Source organism: Tachysurus vachellii, chromosome 2, assembly GCF_030014155.1.
Source record: "Tachysurus vachellii isolate PV-2020 chromosome 2, HZAU_Pvac_v1, whole genome shotgun sequence".
Lineage (NCBI taxonomy): Eukaryota > Metazoa > Chordata > Actinopteri > Siluriformes > Bagridae > Tachysurus > Tachysurus vachellii.
This window is the reverse complement of record NC_083461.1, coordinates 1,664,513-1,685,571: the sequence shown is the minus strand read 5'-3', so window position 1 is coordinate 1,685,571 and position 21,059 is coordinate 1,664,513. Positions and strand designations below refer to the sequence as shown.

The following is a 21,059-nucleotide window of genomic DNA, read 5'->3' as shown; positions in this document are numbered from 1 at the left end:
GTAGTCTGGATTATCCTGGATGTTGTGACTCTCGATACACTACAAAAACTTGCTGTTTCATCTTTTGGACTTTAATATGTCTCCCATTACGATGTGTGGCAGTATTTTATGTACAGCTCTGCTGTTTCTCTGCTAATTCAAGCTTCATGCTTAGTTCTTACTTATCAGATTGTGAAATCAGTGAAGATTGTCCACCAGGCCATGCAGATATAGGTGTGAAACCACCAACACGTTATTGGCCAGTGGATGTATGTAATGATTGGGGTGTAGGAGAGGACATGTAGCTAAGGACTGGATGTAGGTGAGGATGGGGATGTAGGCAAGGATAGGGATACGCATGGCAAAGGATCTAATTGAGGATTGGTAAACACAGTGATTCAGGAGGGGACAGGGATGTTGGAGACTGTTACGACCACGAGTTAAGTCTAGGGTGTTCTCAGGGTCAGCAACTGGCGAATATCGAGCTGGCTGTGGAAAGGGTGGAAAAGGTTAATCGGTTCCATACAAAATTAACCATCAACAGTAATAACATAGGCGGACACAATACACAATAGTACAATTTTTCTTTACTGTACTGTAAAATCATTGTTCTTTCTGGTTGGACTTCTTCTGTCCACTGTAGGGCTAGTATGATAGCTAAAAGTTCAGAGGTAAAAACTGACAATTGATCTGAAAGTCTTTTTGCAATCTTTGTCTCAAGAGCAGGGATATATACTGCTGCTGCAGTCCTTTCAGATTCTGGATCCTTAAAACCGTCAGTAAATACCTGTAGCGCATCGTAATACTCTCGTGTGATGTAATGTTGAACTACTATCTCAATTGGCATATTCATCCCCAGATTACTCAATATTTTTTAAACTTGTAAATCTATTACAGGGTTATGAAACAACCACGGTGGGATTGCTGGTAAAGCAACAGAAGGAGCAATTTCACGATTTTTCAGCTCCAACTTGTTCACCTCCTTCCTTACTATCCAACCAAAGCTTGTTATTTCCCTGTACTCATGTTGGCAACATTCTTTCAAAATCAATCTAGCTGGATGATTTTACACCATACCAGTACCTTAGTCTCAGCTGAAGCCTGCGCAGTTCTAGGGGCAGTTCTCCCATTTCTACTTGAAGTGAGGCTACCGGTGATGATCTAAACGCACTGCAACAAATTCGCAAAGCCTGATTTTGAATTACCTCAATCTTTTTAAGTAATGTTTTGCTGTTTTGATGTTAAACAGCATGTTTAATGTTTTGAACTGTATATTAAACATCCATAATCAATGTTTGACCTAATCACAGCACAATAAATTCTTTTCAAAGACTGACACGTTGCTCCCCACTCTACTCCTGACAAGCACCTTAATACATTCATTCCTTTTTTGCATTTTTCTATCAGTTTCTGAATATGTGTTCTGAAATTTAATTTAGAATCCATCCACATTCCCAAAAACCTTACTACCTTTACTTGTTCCAACTCTTGCCCGTACATTTCAATATTCAAACCTTGGAGTGTTCTTCTTTTTCGAAAAGCACATCACTTGCGTTTTTGCCACAGAAAATCGAAAACCCCACTTATTTTCCCATTTCTCCACCTCGTTTACTGCTTTTCCAATCTTATATTTTGCACCCTTTTCCATATTGCTCCGTCGTCAGCCTATAGTGACCTTCCTATTCCATTATCAACATTATGATGTCATTAATCATTAAATTAAAAAGAATAGAGCTGCTCACACTTCCCTGGGGAGTTCCATTCTCAATTGGAAGGATTTTAGATTTTAGATAGTGGACCCTACTCTTACTTGGATCGTTCTTCCAAATAAGAAACTCATAATCCAGTTATACATCCTTCCACTGATTTACAAGCTTTCCAGTTTCATCAGGAGCCCCTCTTTCCACAGCATATAGTTCATGTATCAGATGGTACAGTCTTTGCCTGGCTTTATTAACCTGTGTGTGAATGTGGGACTACCCACATTCACACACAGGTTAATAAAACCAGGCAAAGACTGTACCATCTGCGACAGCTGAGAAAATTCAGGGTCTCACCAGCAATCCTGAAAACGTTCTATTCAGGGGCCATAGAAAGTGTATTGACTCAGTGTACTGTATCTCAGTGTGGTATGGGAACAGCTCCAGTCAAGGCTGCAAAGCCCTGCAGAGAGTTGTGCTCTTAGCTGAGCACATCACAGGGTCTGCTCTCCCCTTTCTGCAGGACATCTACCTCAAACGCTGCAAAAACAGAGCTACTAAAATAATCAAGGACTCAATCCACCCCAGTAACCATCTTTTCACTTTGCTGCCATTTTGTAAGTGCTTCCGTAGCCTGATGGCAAAAACCGAGAGACTTAGGAGGAGTTTCTTCCCCCAGGCCATCAGGCTCCTAAACTCAAAACCAGCCTCTTAACATCTTCATGTCTCCACTTAATATTCACTTTATCTCACATTGACATACTGAAAGTGTCGACCTGTTTGCACATTTGCCTCTTGCACAATCCTGTGTATCTTAATATTTAAGACTACAGTTTAATGCACATATGCACATTGCCTCTTGTACATCCCTGTTTAACTTTTTTTTTTTTACTGTTTTTTTTTACTGTTTAATTTTTTTTTACTGTATTTATAACTACAGTTTACTTTCATGCACATTATTTTCCATTCTACAGTATGTATATATATATATATATATATTTTTTTTTTTTTTTTTCATTGTTTACTTTTATCTCATTCTTTCATTGTTGTGTTTTTCTAATAAGTGCAATTGTCCATGGAGCGGACCTGACTCACATTTCACTGCTGATTATATATGCCCTATATAATTGTGTACTGTATGTGACAAATAAAAATCTTGAATCTTGAATCTTGAATAGGCTTTTTCTACATCAAAAAACACTCCCACTAATACTTCTTTTCACAAACACAATATTGCATCCAAACACAATATTGCGTAAATCGTATTCCTCCCTTTTCTAAATCCACTGTGACATGCTGAAAAAACTGTCAATGACATACGTCAATCTATTCATTACAGGGGGTCACGGTGGCTTAGTGGTTAGCACGTTCGCCTCACACCTCCAGGGTTGGGGGTTCGATTCCCGCCTCCGCCTTGTGTGTGTGGAGTTTGTTCTCCCCGTGCCTCGGGGTCCTCTGGTTTCCTCCCCCAGTCCAAAGACTATTGACTGTAGTGTGTGATTGCATGAGAGATTGAATGAGAGTGTGTGTGTGTGCCCTGCGATGTGACACATACATGGGGGCTAAGATGTGACACAGACATGGGGGCTTCCTGGGACATGAAGTGTTTAACTGCTTCACAGTCAGCAAAGAGAGGCAGGAGTCAGTAATCACACCAAGGTCTTTTACTGCTGCACATGATGAAACAAAGACCAGAGTTACTCTGGAATCAGAAAGCTTACTTCTGACTCCATGTGGTCCTAGTACAGGAACTTCTGCCTGTCAGAGTTAAGCAGGATGTAGTTTGTAAGCCTCCACTGTCTGATGTCCTTCACACAATCTTCAATCTTATAACGGTAGTGACTCACATCTGCCCTATATAATTGTGTACTGTATGTGACAAATAAAAATCTTGAATCTTGAATCTTGAATAGGCTTTTTCTACATCAAAAAACACTCCCACTAATACTTCTTTTCACAAACACAATATTGCATCCAAACACAATATTGCGTAAATCGTATTCCTCCCTTTTCTAAATCCACTGTGACATGCTGAAAAAACTGTCAATGACATACGTCAATCTATTCATTACAGGGGGTCACGGTGGCTTAGTGGTTAGCACGTTCGCCTCACACCTCCAGGGTTGGGGGTTCGATTCCCGCCTCCGCCTTGTGTGTGTGGAGTTTGTTCTCCCCGTGCCTCGGGGTCCTCTGGTTTCCTCCCCCAGTCCAAAGACAATTGTCTGTAGTGTGTGATTGCATGAGAGATTGAATGAGAGTGTGTGTGTGTGCCCTGCGATGTGACACATACATGGGGGCTAAGATGTGACACAGACATGGGGGCTTCCTGGGACATGAAGTGTTTAACTGCTTCACAGTCAGCAAAGAGAGGCAGGAGTCAGTAATCACACCAAGGTCTTTTACTGCTGCACATGATGAAACAAAGACCAGAGTTACTCTGGAATCAGAAAGCTTACTTCTGACTCCATGTGGTCCTAGTACAGGAACTTCTGCCTGTCAGAGTTAAGCAGGATGTAGTTTGTAAGCCTCCACTGTCTGATGTCCTTCACACAATCTTCAATCTTATAACGGTAGTGACTCACATCTGACATAACTGAAACATATTGTTGTGTCCCATGAGCATAAAAGTGAAGCTAATCCCAAGTTCACCAATCATTGCACCAAGGGCTTGCATATATAAGGAGAAAAGCAGTGGACCTGAAACAGAACCTTGTGGAACACAGAACATAACCATAGCATGCGTAAAGATGTCACCATTTAGATCTACGAAACAGTCAGTCAAACAAGACCAACAAGACAACTGGTCTTTAACACTGACACATAAAGTGCCAAATAAACTCAGTGTGTAAGAAAAGGTCAGAGGTCAAAATGAGAGCTTTTTTAAATAAATATGCAGTTATTATATTATAAAGTGTAACACAACAGAGTCAACAGTCAACATTAAAAACAGCAAGTATCAACCAGGTGAAAGAGGATTAAGAAGAGGGAAGAAGGGAAAAAAACACTTTTCTGAAAAAAGAATATTTGGTAAAACTATAGTGGAGTTAACATCAAATTTTAAAAGGTGTATTTTAAAAATGTATTATAATATATGTATATATATGTATATATATTTGCATTTTTTAAAATACACCTTTTAAAATTTGATGTTAAATCCACTATTGTATATATATATATATATATATATATATATATATATATATATATATATATATATATATATATATATATATATATATGTATTATTGTGTATATATACCTTTAAAAGTTTTTAAAAAATATATTTTTCATGTAAACTAGAGGGAGAAGTTACACACATTGTTCAATTCAAGGATAATTCATGCATTTGTATATTGTTTATTTCTTGTATCACCTTATTGTTCAAGTGGTTGATGTTGATTTGGGATTTATAAAGTAATTAATAAGTAAATAGACCAAATTAGTAGGTAGACCAATACTTTCTAGAGGTAGTAATTATTACATTAATCTAATTAGACTGGTTGAAGATGTAATTTGTAGTTAGTAATTAAGAACTATTTTAGAGTAAATTCCCAACTGTTATAATATCAGAGGTGAAACCGGAAGAACAGTATTTTATTTTATCAGGAAACAACACAAAAATGGTCAGAAAGCGCTTAAGAGCGAGACACACTTTCCAGACCACTCTGCAATCAGTAGCCTTACTAATATGCTCTGCATCCCCGATGTTATACACAAAACTACAATTTGCAAAGAAACGTACAGTAAGGCAACGCAAAGCATCTGCTCGGATGTAAGAGCAAGACCATGATGGCTGATGTAAGGATGGATGAGATTATGGAGCTTATTGACTGTAAAGAAAAACGTTACCGCTCAAATAATAATGCATAGGGATGTGACAAAAATCCACTTAAAAGAATTAATACAGACTCTTCATCAAATAGGTGAAGATTAGGTGACATAGCTGCAAAGCCAAAGCTAATGCTAAGGCTCACTTCACTGGAACTGAGAGGCTCAAAGCAGTTCCATCAGAACCTTGCCCCTGTACACAAAATGAGCTCCATTAACACTCAAGTTCTTTCAATCAACCTTAACACACCGTGTCTTCTTCAAGCTCACTTAGTGCACAGGGACATTGTCATGCTAGAACAGTGTTTGTCCTTAAAGTCTTACTTCCAGTGAAGTGGAATCTTAAACTGCACCATTCATAGACATTCTAGACAAGTCTACACTTTCACCTTTGCTCTGTGTGCATTGTTTCTAGGGAAAGATATCAACAGAAAGTTGTGAAAGTATGGTTTGAATGGGTAAGCTAGCATCTTGTGGTTTGGTTGCTAAATCCTTTTCACATGCTCCACTATTACCTGAGGTTTCTATTTTTGTGCTGTGACACTGGAGACAACAAAATGTTAACTGTTTCTACAAAATATAAAGGTTGCATTCGTATTTATGCAAAACTTGCACACAAACTGTTGCTGAACTTTAACACCTTGACGTGGTAAAAAACCACACACTGTCCTCATGCTGGTGTTTAGTTTGATCATCTCACACTAGACAATGTGTTTAGTGCTTAAAATAGAAACCAGAGCTTATTCTGTGTTTTTGGGGCTATAAATGATGGCACAAAGCAACTGTGGACTGAACTGTAAGATTTGTTTATTAATTCTCTACTAAACAGAAATTTTAATACAACCAGTGAAGTCATTTAGAGACATCTGTGGGAATGAACATGTTGCTAAAATTAGCTTAAATAGGAACACAAAAAATACACTGTGGTATTTGTCATGTTTGTTAATGTAAATAGTCTGAAAACATTTAAAATAAAGCACTTCTTGGCACATCATCGGTCTCAACATACATGTTTAATCTGATTTAATGTTCAGTGTCTGAAATTTAATTTCAGGTTAAACAGCCACATCTCATCAGTAATGTTGGAATCTTTATATTCAGCTTTTTTTCACTTCCGGCTCTTAATATTTCTGAAAAAGTTAATGATTTAGTTAAAATAGAAAAAAAGTTTAAACAAATTGTCCACCAAGAAGCTTTTCTTGACAATTTAACCTTCAAAATCAAACAATAATATTAGTTTTTTACATTTTAGAAATCATCTGCACTATTTCAAGACAAAAATGCTGAGAAAAACTGAAGAAGGCTTCAGTAGAAAAAAACACAAAAGTAAAAAATACAATTTCTCTATTTTATTTTAACATGAGCGTAAACGTCTTCATGGCTCTTGGCTCTGGATGTTCTGGAGGATGAAGGTGTTTTAGCAAAACTCACAGCTGCATAGTTCAAGACATCATCAGCAGCAGCAGCAGTCTGATGAAGAACAAGAGCCGTTTATTAATCAGAGCAGATTATAAGACTAAAATAATGACTACACTGATATTTAGGTGAATAGATGTCTATTAAAATTCTCTGTGCATTCAGATGTGGATTTATTTAACAAAACAGAATACCAGTTAATAGAAGACTGGATTACCTGATTGGTGGGAATTTGATGGTTGCTTGATGAAGCATCTGAAAAATAAGACACACAAGTAAAGATGAAATTCACAACATACAACAACTTTATACAATAACTCTATAAATAACAACAAATAAAAATAAACAAACCTTTTCTGTGATTTTTATATAAAACTCCAACCAGAAGTGAGATTACGATAACAGAGAATATATTAGAGGCTATTAAGGGAATAATCAAGTTGTGTTCGCCTGGAATGATGAAAATACACACAATGTATAAATCTACAACTTGTATAAATATTGTATGATTTATGAACAGTGAGAGGTTGTCGCTATGGAACATTCTGTTATAGACAGTGAAAGGAAACCAAATTATTACTTGTTTCTGGGCTGCTGGATGAATCTCTGTGTGTTGTTCCAGATGTATTACGGTTTGTCATCTCTTTATCTTTACAGATAAATCAGAAAAGAAGAAAATAAACAGAAATGATACTAATTATAAATAAAGTGAAATATTCAACATTTAATACATATGTAGACATAATTCTGGTTAAAGTGTTGATCTGGAATTAGCAGGTTATCAGAGTAAAACTGTTTACCTTCAAATTGCAGACGTGTTCCAGATGTGAACTTCACTACATTTCCTTCCATTTCTCCACAGAAATATTCTCCTTTATCATCTTCTGTTGTTTTTTTTAATACTGAGATCAAATTTATTGTCATTTACACTAATACTGAAACGAGAATCATTAAATCCTTCATCAAATTTGTAGCCCAAATTGTTCTTGTATAGTTTTGCAAAATACTGAGGTAATTTTCCTGAACTCTGTCTGTACCAAACTACATTATCTTTCTTTGTGACACTTTCAGTGTTACACTTCATAGTTACATCTTCTCCACGCTTTACTGTTATCACATCAATCTCCTTGATGTCAGAAGTTTTCACTGTAAAAACGTTTAATATTTAATGTCAGTAAATGAGTTAAATATAAAATATTATTGTTTTACATTAAAGTTTCAGAAAGTTACTCACCAGCTGTGAAGAGAGAAAAAAGAGCACAAAGAGCGACAAAGAGTCTGATCATCGTTCCTGTTCACACCAAGTGATGAACTTGTGTGTTCAGTAGAAAACCAGGTCCAGACTCACACCTGATTGGATGTTTTGAAGCTGTGGACTGATTTGATTGGTCCTTTAGCCATAATGAGGTGTGAAGCTCACAGTGAATTCTTGTCTATTCTTATGGTGTGACGAGTCACATGACTTTACAGATATGATACACTGGAACTTTATCAGTCCTGTGTGCTGAAATCTCTCTGAAAGATCTTTTTATTAATGAAGAGCAAAAAATGTTTATCTTCTACTTTGACTCAAACTTAAGAACGTAGCTTTACTTTAGAGCTTCCAGTTTAAGCTTAAGCTCCAGTTTTTACCTTCAATGACCTTAAATATTTATTTACTTTCATATTATTGTAGTTAAATATACAAAAACATATTTAACCATCCCAGTAAGAAGCATTGAAAAACACACTTCTGATACTTGTTAATGGCATTTTGTTTTCTTTGAGGTAAACACTAATAATAGCATAAAACATGTCCTTGTCATCTGAACCCGTAGGTTCTTAACAAAAGTCATGAACTCATGTAGGTTTGCATTTAACAAATGAACTACAACAGTTTAAGAAACCTTGTTCAGTCTCAGACACTTCTCAACCATCCGTTATGAACTGGTGCGATTTGGGGGACGTCAGGATGTAGCCCGGACATTTTCCATGTGCCTTTTGTTTCTGTTTTGTGTTCACACGTCTGAACCACTCTATTCCTTCCCACCTCAGCACACCTGCCCCTTTTGTGTCTAACTGTCTTTCTTATTTATTCATGCTGTGTTGCTTTTTACATCGCAGAATCTTTGTTTTATCTCTGTAATGCCTTCATCTTCTGTGTGTTGTTTTTTGAATCTTGGTTTTCTCCCCACCCACCAGTGTTTCCCAATTTTGGTTGTGTTGTGTTTTTATTTAATAAATCTTGTGTTTTTAGCTATCCTTGCATTTGGGTGTGAATTTTATTCACAAAGACACCCCTGTTCTCTGACAGAAATTTTCCGCCACTCTCCGACCCAGCAGGATAGCGTCTAGCCTGACAAAAAATTATGGGAGCATTTTTTGTATTAGTCTTTCTGCCCTTTAGATTTTTGGTTTGTTCCCTGGAGTTTTAGTTTATTTTTCATTTTTCTTTTCTTCTTTTTTTTTAGTGGACATCATGCATCTGTTCTAGTAGAGGATGCTGCCTCACTTTTTTTCCTGTGGAGGACGCCAAGCCCGGATAAATATAAGGGTTGCGTCAGAAAGGGCATCCGGCGTAAAACATTGCCAAATTTAACCATGCAAATCGTCAGTACGAATTTCATATCGGATCGGTATGCCATCCACCGCCATTGGTGCTGTTGACCTACAGGGCACCGGTGGAAATTGGGCTACTGTTGGTCGAAGAGGTAGAGGAGGGAGGAGAGTGCACAGACAGAGAGAGAAGAGGAAAGGTAAGAGTGTAGGACTGAGAATAGGAACTCTGAATGTTGGTACTATGACATCGAAAGGTAGAGAGCTGGCTGATATGATGGAGAGAAGGAAGGTGGATATACTGTGTGTACAGGAGACCAGGTGGAAGGGTAGCAAGGCTCATAGTATAGGAGCAGGATTCAAGCTGTTTTATTATGGTGTGGATAGTAAGAGAAATGGGGTAGGTGTGGTCCTGAAGGAGGAGTTTGTGAGGAATGTTCTGGAAGTGAAGAGAGTGTCAGACAGGGTGATGAGTCTGAAGTTAGAGATTGAAGGGGTGATGTTGAATGTTGTTAGTGGTTATGCCCCACAGGTAGGTTGTGAGTTAAAGGAGAAAGAGAAATTCTGGAGTGAATTAGATGAGGTGATGGAGAGTATTCCCAAGGGTGAGAGAGTGGTGATAGAAGCAGATTTTAATGGACATGTTGCTGAGGGGAACACAGGTGATGAGGAGGTGATGGGCAAGTTTGGAGTTAAGGAAAGGAACCTTGAAGGGCAGATGGTAGTGGACTTTGCTAAGAGGATAGACATGGCTGTGGTTAACATTTATTTTCAGTAGAGGGAGGAACATAGAGTGACTTACAAGAGTGTAGGTAGGAGAACACAGGTAGACTACATCCTATGTAAAAGGAAGTTCAGGATAGTATCCAGAGGAAGAGATTAGCCAAGAAGAATTGGGACATGTACAGGACTGAAGAGAATAGACAGGAATACAAGGAGTTACAGCGCAGAGTGAAGAGGGAGGTGTCTAAGGCCAAGCAGAAGGCATATGACGAGTTGTACACTAGGTTAGACACTAGAGAAGGAGAGAAGGATTTGTACAGGTTAGTTAGGCAGAGGGATCGAGATGGGAAGGATGTGCAGCAAGTTAGAATTATTAAGGTCAGAGATGGAAGGGTGCTCACAAGTGAGGAGAGTGTACAGAGGAGATGGAAGGAATACTTTGAGGAGCGGATGAATGAGGAAAATGAGAGGGGAAAAAGAGTAGAAGGGGTGAACTCTGTGGAACAGAAAGTAGATAAGATTAGAAAGGATGAAGTCAGGAAGGCTTTGAAGAGGATGAAAAGTGGAAAGGCAGTTGGCCCTGACGACATCCCGGTAGAGGTCTGGAAGTGTCTAGAAGAGGCAGCAGTGGAATTTTTAACTACTTTGTTCAACAGGGTTTTAGAGAGTGAGAGGATGCCTGAGGAATGGAGAAGGAGTGTGTTAGTGCCGATCTTTAAGAATAAGGGTGACGTGAAAAGTTGCAGCAACTATAGGGGGATAAAGTTGATGAGCCATACAATGAAGCTGTTAGAAAGAGTAGAGGAAGCTAGGTTAAGGAAGGTAGTGAAAATTTGTGAGCAGCAGTATGGCTTCATGCCCAGAAAGAGCACAACAGATGCAATTTTTGCTCTGAGAATTTTGATGGAGAAGTATAGGGATGGTCAGAGGGAGTTATACTGTGTGTTTGTATACTTAGAGAAAGCGTATGACAGGGTGTCAAGAGAAGAACTGTGGTACTGTATGAGGAAGTCAGGAGTAGTAGAGAAGTATGTCAGAGTGGTGCAGGACATGTATGAGAGGAGCAGGACAGTGGTGAGGTGTGCTGTAGGTCAGACAGAGGAGTTCAAAGTGGAGGTCGGACTGCATCAGGGATCGGCTCTGAGCCCCTTCCTGTTTGCTATAGTGATGGACCAGTTGTCAGAGGAGGTCAGACAGGAGTCTCCTTGGACTATGACGTTTGCAGATGACATTGTGATCTGTATTGAGAGCAGGGAGCAGGTGGAGGAAAACCTGGAGAGGTGGAGGTTTGCGCTGGAGAGACAAGGAATGAAAGTCAGTCGTAGTAAGACTGAGTACATGTGTGTGAATGAAAGGGAGGGAAGTGGAACAGTAAGGTTACAGAGTGAAGAGGTGAAGAAGGTACAGGAGTTTAAGTACTTGGGGTCAACAGTCCAGAGTAATGGAGAGAGTGGGAAAGAAGTAAAGAAGTGAGTGCAGGAAGGTTGGAATTGGTGGAGAAAGGTGTCAGGAGTTCTGTGTGATAGGAAAATATCAGCAAGAATCAAGGGGAAGGTGTACAAGACAGTGGTGAAACCAGCCATGCTGTATGGTTTAGAGACAGTGCCACTGAAGAAGAGACAGGAGTCGGAGCTAGAGGAAGCCGAACTGAAGATGTTGAGGTTCTCTTTGGGAGTGACAAGATTGGACAGGATTAGGAACGAGTACATCAGAGGGACAGGTCATGTTGGACGTTTGGGGGACAAAGTTAGGGAGGCCAGATTAAGATGGTTTGGACATGTTCAGGGAGGGAGAGTAAGTATATTGGTAGGAGAATGTTGGACATGGAGCTGCCAGGCAGGAGGCAAAGAGGAAGGCCAAAGAGGAGGTATATGGATGTAATTAATGATGATATGAAGCTATTGGGTGCAAGTGTTGAGGATGCAGAAGATAGGGATAGGTGGAGAGAGATGATTCGCTGTGGCGACCCCTGAAGGGAAAAACCGAAAGAAGAAGAAGAAGGAACAGTAATATTGGTAATATATTCCACAGCACTGGAATAGTTATGAAATACACAGCACAGTAACAGTAGTGTAATCCAAAGCATGGAAACATTAATAATCGATACAGGACAGGAACAGTAATATTATCCACAGCACAAGAAGAAAAAATTTACAGCATTGGAACAGTAATATAAAAAACTGTGTAAAATCTGAGAAGCAGAGACCAAAAAAATGTCCAGTTAGGCTGGTCGGCAACCAGCAGCAGCAAAGGAGATGCAGGAGCCTGACAGGGCTTATTGTACTGGAGAATTTATCAAACCCAAACTCAGAACAGAAACTGTGTTTTAAACCTAATGCTTGCAGCTACTGGAAGCCAGTGAGGGAGCACAGCAATGGGGTGGTGTATGAGAACTTTGGAAGGTTGAAAAATCCAAAGACCCTTTCAAAGGTCAAGTTGTGCTTAGATGTAAACCTGCCATTAGAGGGTTTCAGAGACTGAACAAGCACCTGAGTGGCCTGTGTGTATAAAAATGGCCGCATACTTCTGATGTTGTGAAAGAGAAACCAACATGAACATGTTAAATTGGCAATGTGCGAAGAAAAGGACATTGTGGATGAGGGCAGGTAGGAAGGAAAAGACAAGTAACCTATGGGAGGATATAGCTTAACTAAGAAGGTGAGGGACAAATGTGAACCAAGTGGTGAGCCGTGTGTCACAATGGAGAAGCTGCATGGAGCGGATATTGATCCCCTCCGTGTTACCTGTTATGAGCAATCTTCCAGGTATGAGACAAATATTTGTTTCTCCATGAATATCAAGTCTTGTGGTTGGCTGTATTATACAGTGCAGAAAAGTCAGGGTGGGGGGCTGGGAGGGAATGGATGAGGACACATGACAGCTTGGCTGATCTAGCATCACGTAATTTTTCAGTGACAGCCATTAAACTCAACAACTAGAAAGGCAGCCATGTTCATAGTGGACTGTTTTCTTCTGGAATGCCTACAAATCCCAACCCTGCCCTTTCTTCCAATCAGATGACTCTTCCAACCTGCCTCTGCCCATTTATACCTGCCCTCAAACCACCCAATACTAATTAATCAATTCGGAATCTATGCAAAAAGACCAGGAGTCTCATTTATAAAACTGTGTGTAGGATCCCTACTAAAAGTTTACGTATGCACAAAAGCCAAAAATGGCGTACGCCAAAAAAAATTCCGATTTATAAAACCGTGCATATGAACTCCTGTAAGCAATGTTCCCTTTATAAATCACAGATCACCCGCAGATGTGCGTACGTGAACCAGCCTCAAATCCCACCCTGTACACGCCCATTTTTAACCATAAATAGTCAATGCAAATTACTGCGCGGGCACGAGAGTGGACCTCAATATAATGAGTTTCCTCTGTGCTCTGCGTGTTTAAAAATGGGTTGAGGAGTCAGCGTCTCAGGGGGTTGCCACTGTCACCTGCAGGTTATAATTATATTAAAAGCAAAATTGTTATAATTATATTAAAAACAAAATTGTTACAGTTTCTACTTTTTAATATTGTTAAACTCACCAAGAAGCCAGCCATCACGTACTGCGCCTGCATTTAGTCTGTTCCCTACACTGCTATGTGTCAAGATAAAGGAATCATGTGTTGAACCAGGCCAGCGTGCCACAATGTTTGTGAGGGTCATGTTGGAGTCACATATGATTTGCACATTAAAAGAATGCACATGCTTTCTATTAACATAAGCAAATTTATTTTCAGATGGTGCCCTTATAGCAACATGAGCGCAGTCAATTGCGCCGATTACATTTGGGAAACCAGACTTTGCTGCAAATTGCATTTTAATTTTGGCCTGTTCTCGCACAGTGTAGGGAACCTGATGTATCGACTACCCATATTAAGTATACAGTAAGATTCAAATCGACAGATATTATGGCACTCAGGGACAGCTGTGATATACAAGACCTTTAGGGTGAGATGATAGATTCCAATAGAATTATTTCATATACAAAAAGGTCTTAGAGACAAAGTTGAGGATTACTTATAGTTTTTTTTATATAAATAATTTACCTGTCTGCCAATTCCCGCTGGAAACAGCTGGTTGCCAAGAACCCCAGAGTGGTGAGGACTTGTATTTGGACTGGGATGGCATGGTTCTGGCATCTTGCCCTCTCTAATACTGGATCCAATTCAACACATAGATCCAAGAGCACAGCTCTAGGGAATCTAAATCAGCTTATTAGCCAGTCATCATAATGGGTGTTCTCTCGTTCTCTCCTTATTCTGCCATTGGCGTAATCCTCCAACAGTGCCAGCAGTGTCATCATGAAGCATTACATACCCGGGTCACCGGAGGATTTATATGTTTCTAGCAATTAGACTGATCGTTAACACCTTGACAAAATCACAGAATTAATTTGTGGGCGAAAATTTAAGACAAAAATGTTATAGTGAACACATACTTCTTCATGACGGTTTTGTAATGAACACCGTAAAAGTTAGGACCGATGATGAGTAGCGATTGTGCTTCATGACTGTATTTGCAGACTTTGACATTTTATGATAGATATATGTACATTAAGGAAAATATTTCGTAAACACGTCTCAAAGTTTGCTTAAAGGTGCGCACATTTTCCCGTCAAGTTTGTTTTTATAGAACACAACCTTTGGGCGAAAACTGGCGTACGCACGTTTCCAGCCCCGTTTTGTGCGTACGCACGCTTTGTAAATGAGACCCCAGATCACAATGACAGATCCCATTAAGGTAGAGTTTTAATCTGATACCAAATATTCTTACTTTAGGAAAGTGTTTTTTCTTTTCTTCCCTCTTCTTAATCCTCTTCTGCCTGGTCAAGATTTGCTGTTTTTAATGTTGGCTGTTGACTCTGTTGTGTTACACTTTATAATATAATAACTGCATATTCATTTAAAAAAGCTGTCATTTTGACCTCTGACCTTTTCTTACACACTGAGTTTATTTGGCACTTTATGTGCCAGTGTTACAGAACGGTTGTCTTGTTGGTCAGGTGTAAGGTGTAAGTCAGGTGTAAGGTGTAAGTCAGGTGTAAATAATCATTGTTTAATAGAGAACTTTTGTTCTAGTGTGAATGTGTTGGTAACTGCAACACCCTCTTTACAAGAAAGATACTGACATGTCTTTAAAGTATTCCCTCTCTTTCTCGGCACGGTGGCTTAGTGGTTAGCACGTTCGCCTCACACCTCCAGGGTCGGGGTTCGATTCCCGCCGTGACCCGAGGTAGTTCGGATAAGCGGTAGAAGATGAATGAATGAAAGTATTCCCTCTCTATTTATTACTGAAGTTTCTCAATAATGAAATGTGTCTCTGAGCTTCAACTTCTGTTCTAATGTTCTAATGGCTTGCTTTATAAATGTCTAACAATTCTTTGTGTCATTTTGTCATGGGACGCAGGATAAAAGGGACCCAAACGCAGGATAGGAAAATAAACAGGGTTTAATAATGAAAAACATGAAACATAAGCTGAGTCAGCTGAGTCCTGACACATTTATTTGTATCTCTCAGATACAAAACCACAGAAATGTTTCCATTAACAGTGTCACACACACACATACACATACACATACACATACACACACACACTATCTGGTGTGATGGAAAGTACAGCACAAACAAAGGTGTGAAACTGCCGGACTTATACCGCAGACTGCAACAGCACTTTGCCTAAACATTTTGCAATAACACTGTATATGTTTTATTCAGGTTAATCCTTAGCATTCTCCTTGATATTTATTTGAGGCATTTTATTAATAAAGTTAAGCTTTTGTGTTTTAGCCTGAGATTCTATTGTAAAAACATTTAGCTACAGTCTAATACACTTTGAAACACTCGTCTCTGAAAATCAGAAACCACATGCTATTTCTGTTAAACTGAAACTACTGCATGGTGTGACAAAGAGCTGCTGCAGACAATAACAATGACTGAACAAAGGAACTTTACCATCACTTAATATTTATAAGTCCTGTTGATTATCACAAGGAGGTGAAAGCCTGTGTCAGGCTAAAAACGAACCTTAGATAGCCGTTCACTCAACCATCATGTTCTCCAATGTTTGCTTCCTTAGAATACATCCAAGTCCAGCAAGTTACACAGCATGAGTTTAGAAACTGCTGTGTCTTTGGGCAGAGACATGGCTCAGTGACAGAGCTCAGAATACCATCATTCACCAATATGGGCTCAGCTGTTTTAATGCTGAGGGGAATGCACCTGTGTATGGTAAGGCACATGGAAGTGGCTTGTACGTTTATCTCCCGACTGAATAGTGCAAGAACTTGGTGCTAGTTTTATAGTTACTGCCCATTGCTGGTGGAGATTGTGACTGATAGACGCTGACCATGCACACGTATTGTGTTGAAATGCTTTGAAAGTTTAAACTCATTGGACTTCCTTCAGTTTTTATCCAAAACACACATTGGATGATGCCGTTGCTACCAGCCTCCACCTGGACTGGCTATTCTACTTGATACTGTATACTCAAAAATGTTCGTGTTAAAGGGACAACCCTCTCCTGGCCCAGGCCTTATTTGACTGACCGTTATCAGTTCGTAGATCTAAATGGTGACATCTTTACGCATGCTATGGTTATGTTCTGTGTTCCACAAGGTACTGTTTCAGGCCCACTGCTTTTCTCCTTATATATGCAAGCCCTTGGTGCAATTAATTGTAAATTTGGGATTAGCTTCACTGTTGTGCTGATGGGACACAACAATATGTTTCAGTTATGTCAGATGTGAGTCACTAGCGTTATAAGATTGAAGATTGTGTTAAGGACAACAGACAGTGGAAGCTTACAAACTACATCCTGCTTAACTCTGACAGGCAGAAGTTCTTGTACTAGGACCACATGGAGTCAGAAGTAAGCTTTCTGATTCCAGAGGAACTCTGGTCTTTGTTTCATCATGTGCAGCAGTAAAAGACCTTGGTGTGATTACTGACTCCTGTCTCTCTTTGCTGACTGTGAAGCAGTTAAACACTTCATGTCCCAGGAAGCCCCCATGTCTGTGTCACATCTTGCCTCTCCCTTTTCATTATGATTCAATCATGCTGGAGTTCCTGCCTGCAGTTTGCACATAATGTACATATGGTCTTTAACCATTAGATAATTTCAAGCATACCTAATCTATCATTTGAAGACTTCAGCTTAAAGGAATTAGTGTTAAGTCTATAATAAACTCAGACATTACCCTGACCTATTAGTTTCTCAGGAGTACTTGGTTGCAGTCACACAGTTGTATGATGGCACTGTTTGCACATATGCATTTTGTTTGGGGGATACGGAACATCATAAGCCTCTCATTAATTGTAGTTGGTGTTTATTTGAAGCTGAGTATTAATAATTACTGGTCCAACACCATAGTGATATTGTCCACCAGGAGGTAGCCTCTCCAGAAGAATGTATAAGCACCTCCCACTTCTTTCAGAGAAACTTAGAAGCCTTCACTGAGAGCAGCAATATCCATACTTTTCTATTAGAGTGTGCTTCCTTAGCCTTTGTCTTAGAAGTCTTACCTACTGTAGTAGGTTAGCAGGGCAGTGGCTGGCCATGATCAACCTCTGGGCACTACTGCAAAATGCCCTACCAAATGTAGCCAGGGGCTGCAATGCACCCAGTTACAGTGTCTGAAAGCAGTGAGGGTTGTCAGGAGTCTTGTTGAAGAAGATGTTATGTACTGGCAAGAGGAGGCTTACACTCAAGGCTGTTCCACAATTCACCACACGGGCTAGCCAATGGCAGCAGATTAGCAAGTTAGCAAGAAAGCATGCAATGTCTACTTACTGCACTTCCACACCAGTTGCATCATGTCACCATACACACACACACACACACACACACACACACACACACACACACACACACACACACACACATACAGTACACACACACACACACATGCACCTACATTTCTCATTTAATAATAGCTTTATTTCTGAGAAATGTATATTTGTTAGAACTCTGTTAGAAAAGACAGCAGGAAAAAAGATCCATTTCCAGACCACGAGAGTGAGTAAGATCATTTCATTAGGGGAAAACTTTAGAATGAGAGCGTGAACCACAACTTCAGCATTAAAGCCTACACAGTGGAGGAAATAGGTTATGATTAGGTGACATAGCTACAAAGCCAAAGCTAATGCTAAGGCTCACTTCACTGGAACTGAGAGGCTCAAAGCAGTTCCATCAGAACCTTGCCCCTGTACACAAATTGAGCTCCATTGACACTCAAGTTCTTTCACTCAACCTTAACACACCGTGTCTTCTTCAAGCTCACTTTGTGCACAGGGACATTGTCATGCTAGAACAGTGTTTGTCCTTAAAGTCTTACTTCCAGTGAAGTGGAATCTTAAACTGCACCATTCATAGACATTCTAGACAAGTCTACACTTTCACCTTTGCTCTGTGTGCATTGTTTCTAGGGAAAGATGTCAACAGTAAGTTGTGAAAGTATGGTGTGAATGGGTAAGCTAGCATCTCCTGGTTTGGTTGCTAAATCCTTTTCACATGCTCCACTATTACCTGAGGTTTCTATTTTTGTGCTGTGACACTGGAGACAACAAAATGTTAACTGTTTCTACAAAATATAAAGGTTGCATTCGTATTAATGCAAAACTTGCACACAAACTGTTGCTGAACTTTAACACCTTGGCGTGGTAAAAAACCACACTGTCCTCGTGCTGGTGTTTAATTTGATCATCTCACACTAGATGATACATGGGAACGTTAATAGAAACAACAAACCTAAAACAATTTAGTTTCAAAATGTGTTTAGTGCTTAATATAGGAACCAGAGCTTATTCTGTGTTTTTGGGGCTATAAATGAGGGCACAAGGCAACTGTGGACTGAACTGTAAGATTTGTTTATTAATTCTCTACTAAACAGAAATTTTAATACAACCAGTGAAGTCATTTAGAGACATCTGTGGGAATGAACATGTTGCTAAAATTAGCTTAAATAGGAACACAAAAAATACACTGTGGTATTTGTCATGTTTGTTAATGTAAATAGTCTGAAAACATTTAAAATAAAGCACTTCTTGGCACATCATCGGTCTCAACATACATTTTTAATCTGATTTAATGTTCAGTGTCTGAAATTTAATTTCAGGTTAAACAGCCACATCTCATCAGTAATATTGGAATCTTTATATTTAGCCCTTTTTCACTTCCGGCTCTTAATATTTCTGAAAAAGTTAATGATTTAGTTAAAACAGAAAAAAGTTTAAACAAATTGTCCACCAAGAAGCTTTTCTTGACAATTTAACCTTCAAAATCAAACAATAATATTAGTTTTTTACATTTTAGAAATCATCTGCACTATTTCAAGAAAAAATGCTGAGAAAACCTGAAGAAGGCTTCAGTAGAAAAAAACACAAAAGTAAAATATACAATTTCTCTATTTTATTTTAACATGAGCATAAACGTCTTCATGGCTCTTGGCTCTGGATGTTCTGGAGGATGAAGGTTTTTTAGCAAAACTCACAGCTGCATAGTTCAAGACATCATCAGCAGCAGCAGTCTGATGAAGAACAAGAGCCATTTATTAATCAGAGCGGATTAAAAGACTAAAATAATGACTACACTGATATTTAGGTGAATAGATTTCTATTAAAATTCTCTGTTTATTCAGATGTGGATTTATTTAACAGAGCAAAATCCCAGTTAATAGAAGACTGGATTACCTGATTGGTAGGAATTTGATGGTTGCTTGATGAAGCATCTGAACAATAAGACACACAAGTAAAGATGAAATTCACAACATACAACAACTTTATACAATAACTCTATAAATAACAACAAATAAAAATAAACAAACCTTTTCTGTGATTTTTACATAAAACTCCAACCAGAAGTGAGATTACGATAACAGAGAATATATTAGAGGCTATTAATAAGGGAATAATCCAGTTGTGTTCGCCTGGAATGATGAAAATACACACAATGTATAAATCTACAACTTGTATAAATATTGTATGATTTATGAACAGTGAGAGGTTGTCGCTATGGAACATTCTGTTATAGACAGTGAAAGGAAACCAAATTATTACTTGTTTCTGGGCTGCTGGATGAATCTCTGTGTGTTGTTCCAGATGTATTACGGTTTGTCGTCTCTTTATCTTTACAGATAAATCAGAAAAGAAGAAAATAAACAGAAATGATACTAAATATAAATAAAGTGAAATATTCAACATTTAATACATATGTAGACATAATTCTGGTTAAAGTGTTGATCTGGAATTAGCAGGTTATCAGAGTAAAACTGTTTACCTTTAAATTGCAGACGTGTTCCAGATGTGAACTTCACTACATCTCCTTCCATTTCTCCACAGAAATATTCTCCTTTATCATCTTCTGTTGTTTTTTTAATACTGAGATCAAATTTATTGTCTTTTACACTAATACTGAAACGATCATCATTAAATCCTTCAACAAATTTGTAACCCAATTTTTTATCCGTGTATAGTTTTGCAAAATACTGAGGTAATTTTCCTGAACTCTGTCTGTACCAAACTACATTATCTTTCTTTGTGACCCTTTCAGTGTTACACTTCATAGTTACATCTTCTCCACGCTTTACTGTTATCACATGAATCTCCTTGATGTCAGAAGTTTTCACTGTAAAAATGTTTAATATTTAATGTCAGTAAATGAGTTAAATATAAAATATTATTGTTTTACATTAAAGTTTCAGAAAGTTACTCACCAGCTGTGAAGAGAGAAAAAAGAGCACAAAGAGCGACAAAGAGTCTGATCATCGTTCCTGTTCAGACCAAGTGATCTAATGAACTTGTGTGTTCAGTAGAAAACCAGGTCCAGACTCACACCTGATTGGATGATTTGAAGCTGTGGACTGATTTGATTGGTCCATTAG

General features: G+C 38.7%; 1 protein-coding gene across 1 annotated transcript; it reads right to left on the bottom strand.

The window, feature by feature from the left end:
- Positions 1-6,851: 6,851 nt before the first annotated feature.
- On the bottom strand, positions 6,852-21,059 carry LOC132842048 (T-cell surface glycoprotein CD8 beta chain-like). Its single transcript, XM_060864757.1, is given in 6 exon segments — positions 6,852-6,977; positions 7,141-7,178; positions 7,504-7,572; positions 7,724-7,820; positions 7,822-8,069; positions 20,892-21,059. Coding segments are annotated over 6 exon segments (630 nt in total). The 5' UTR covers positions 20,944-21,059.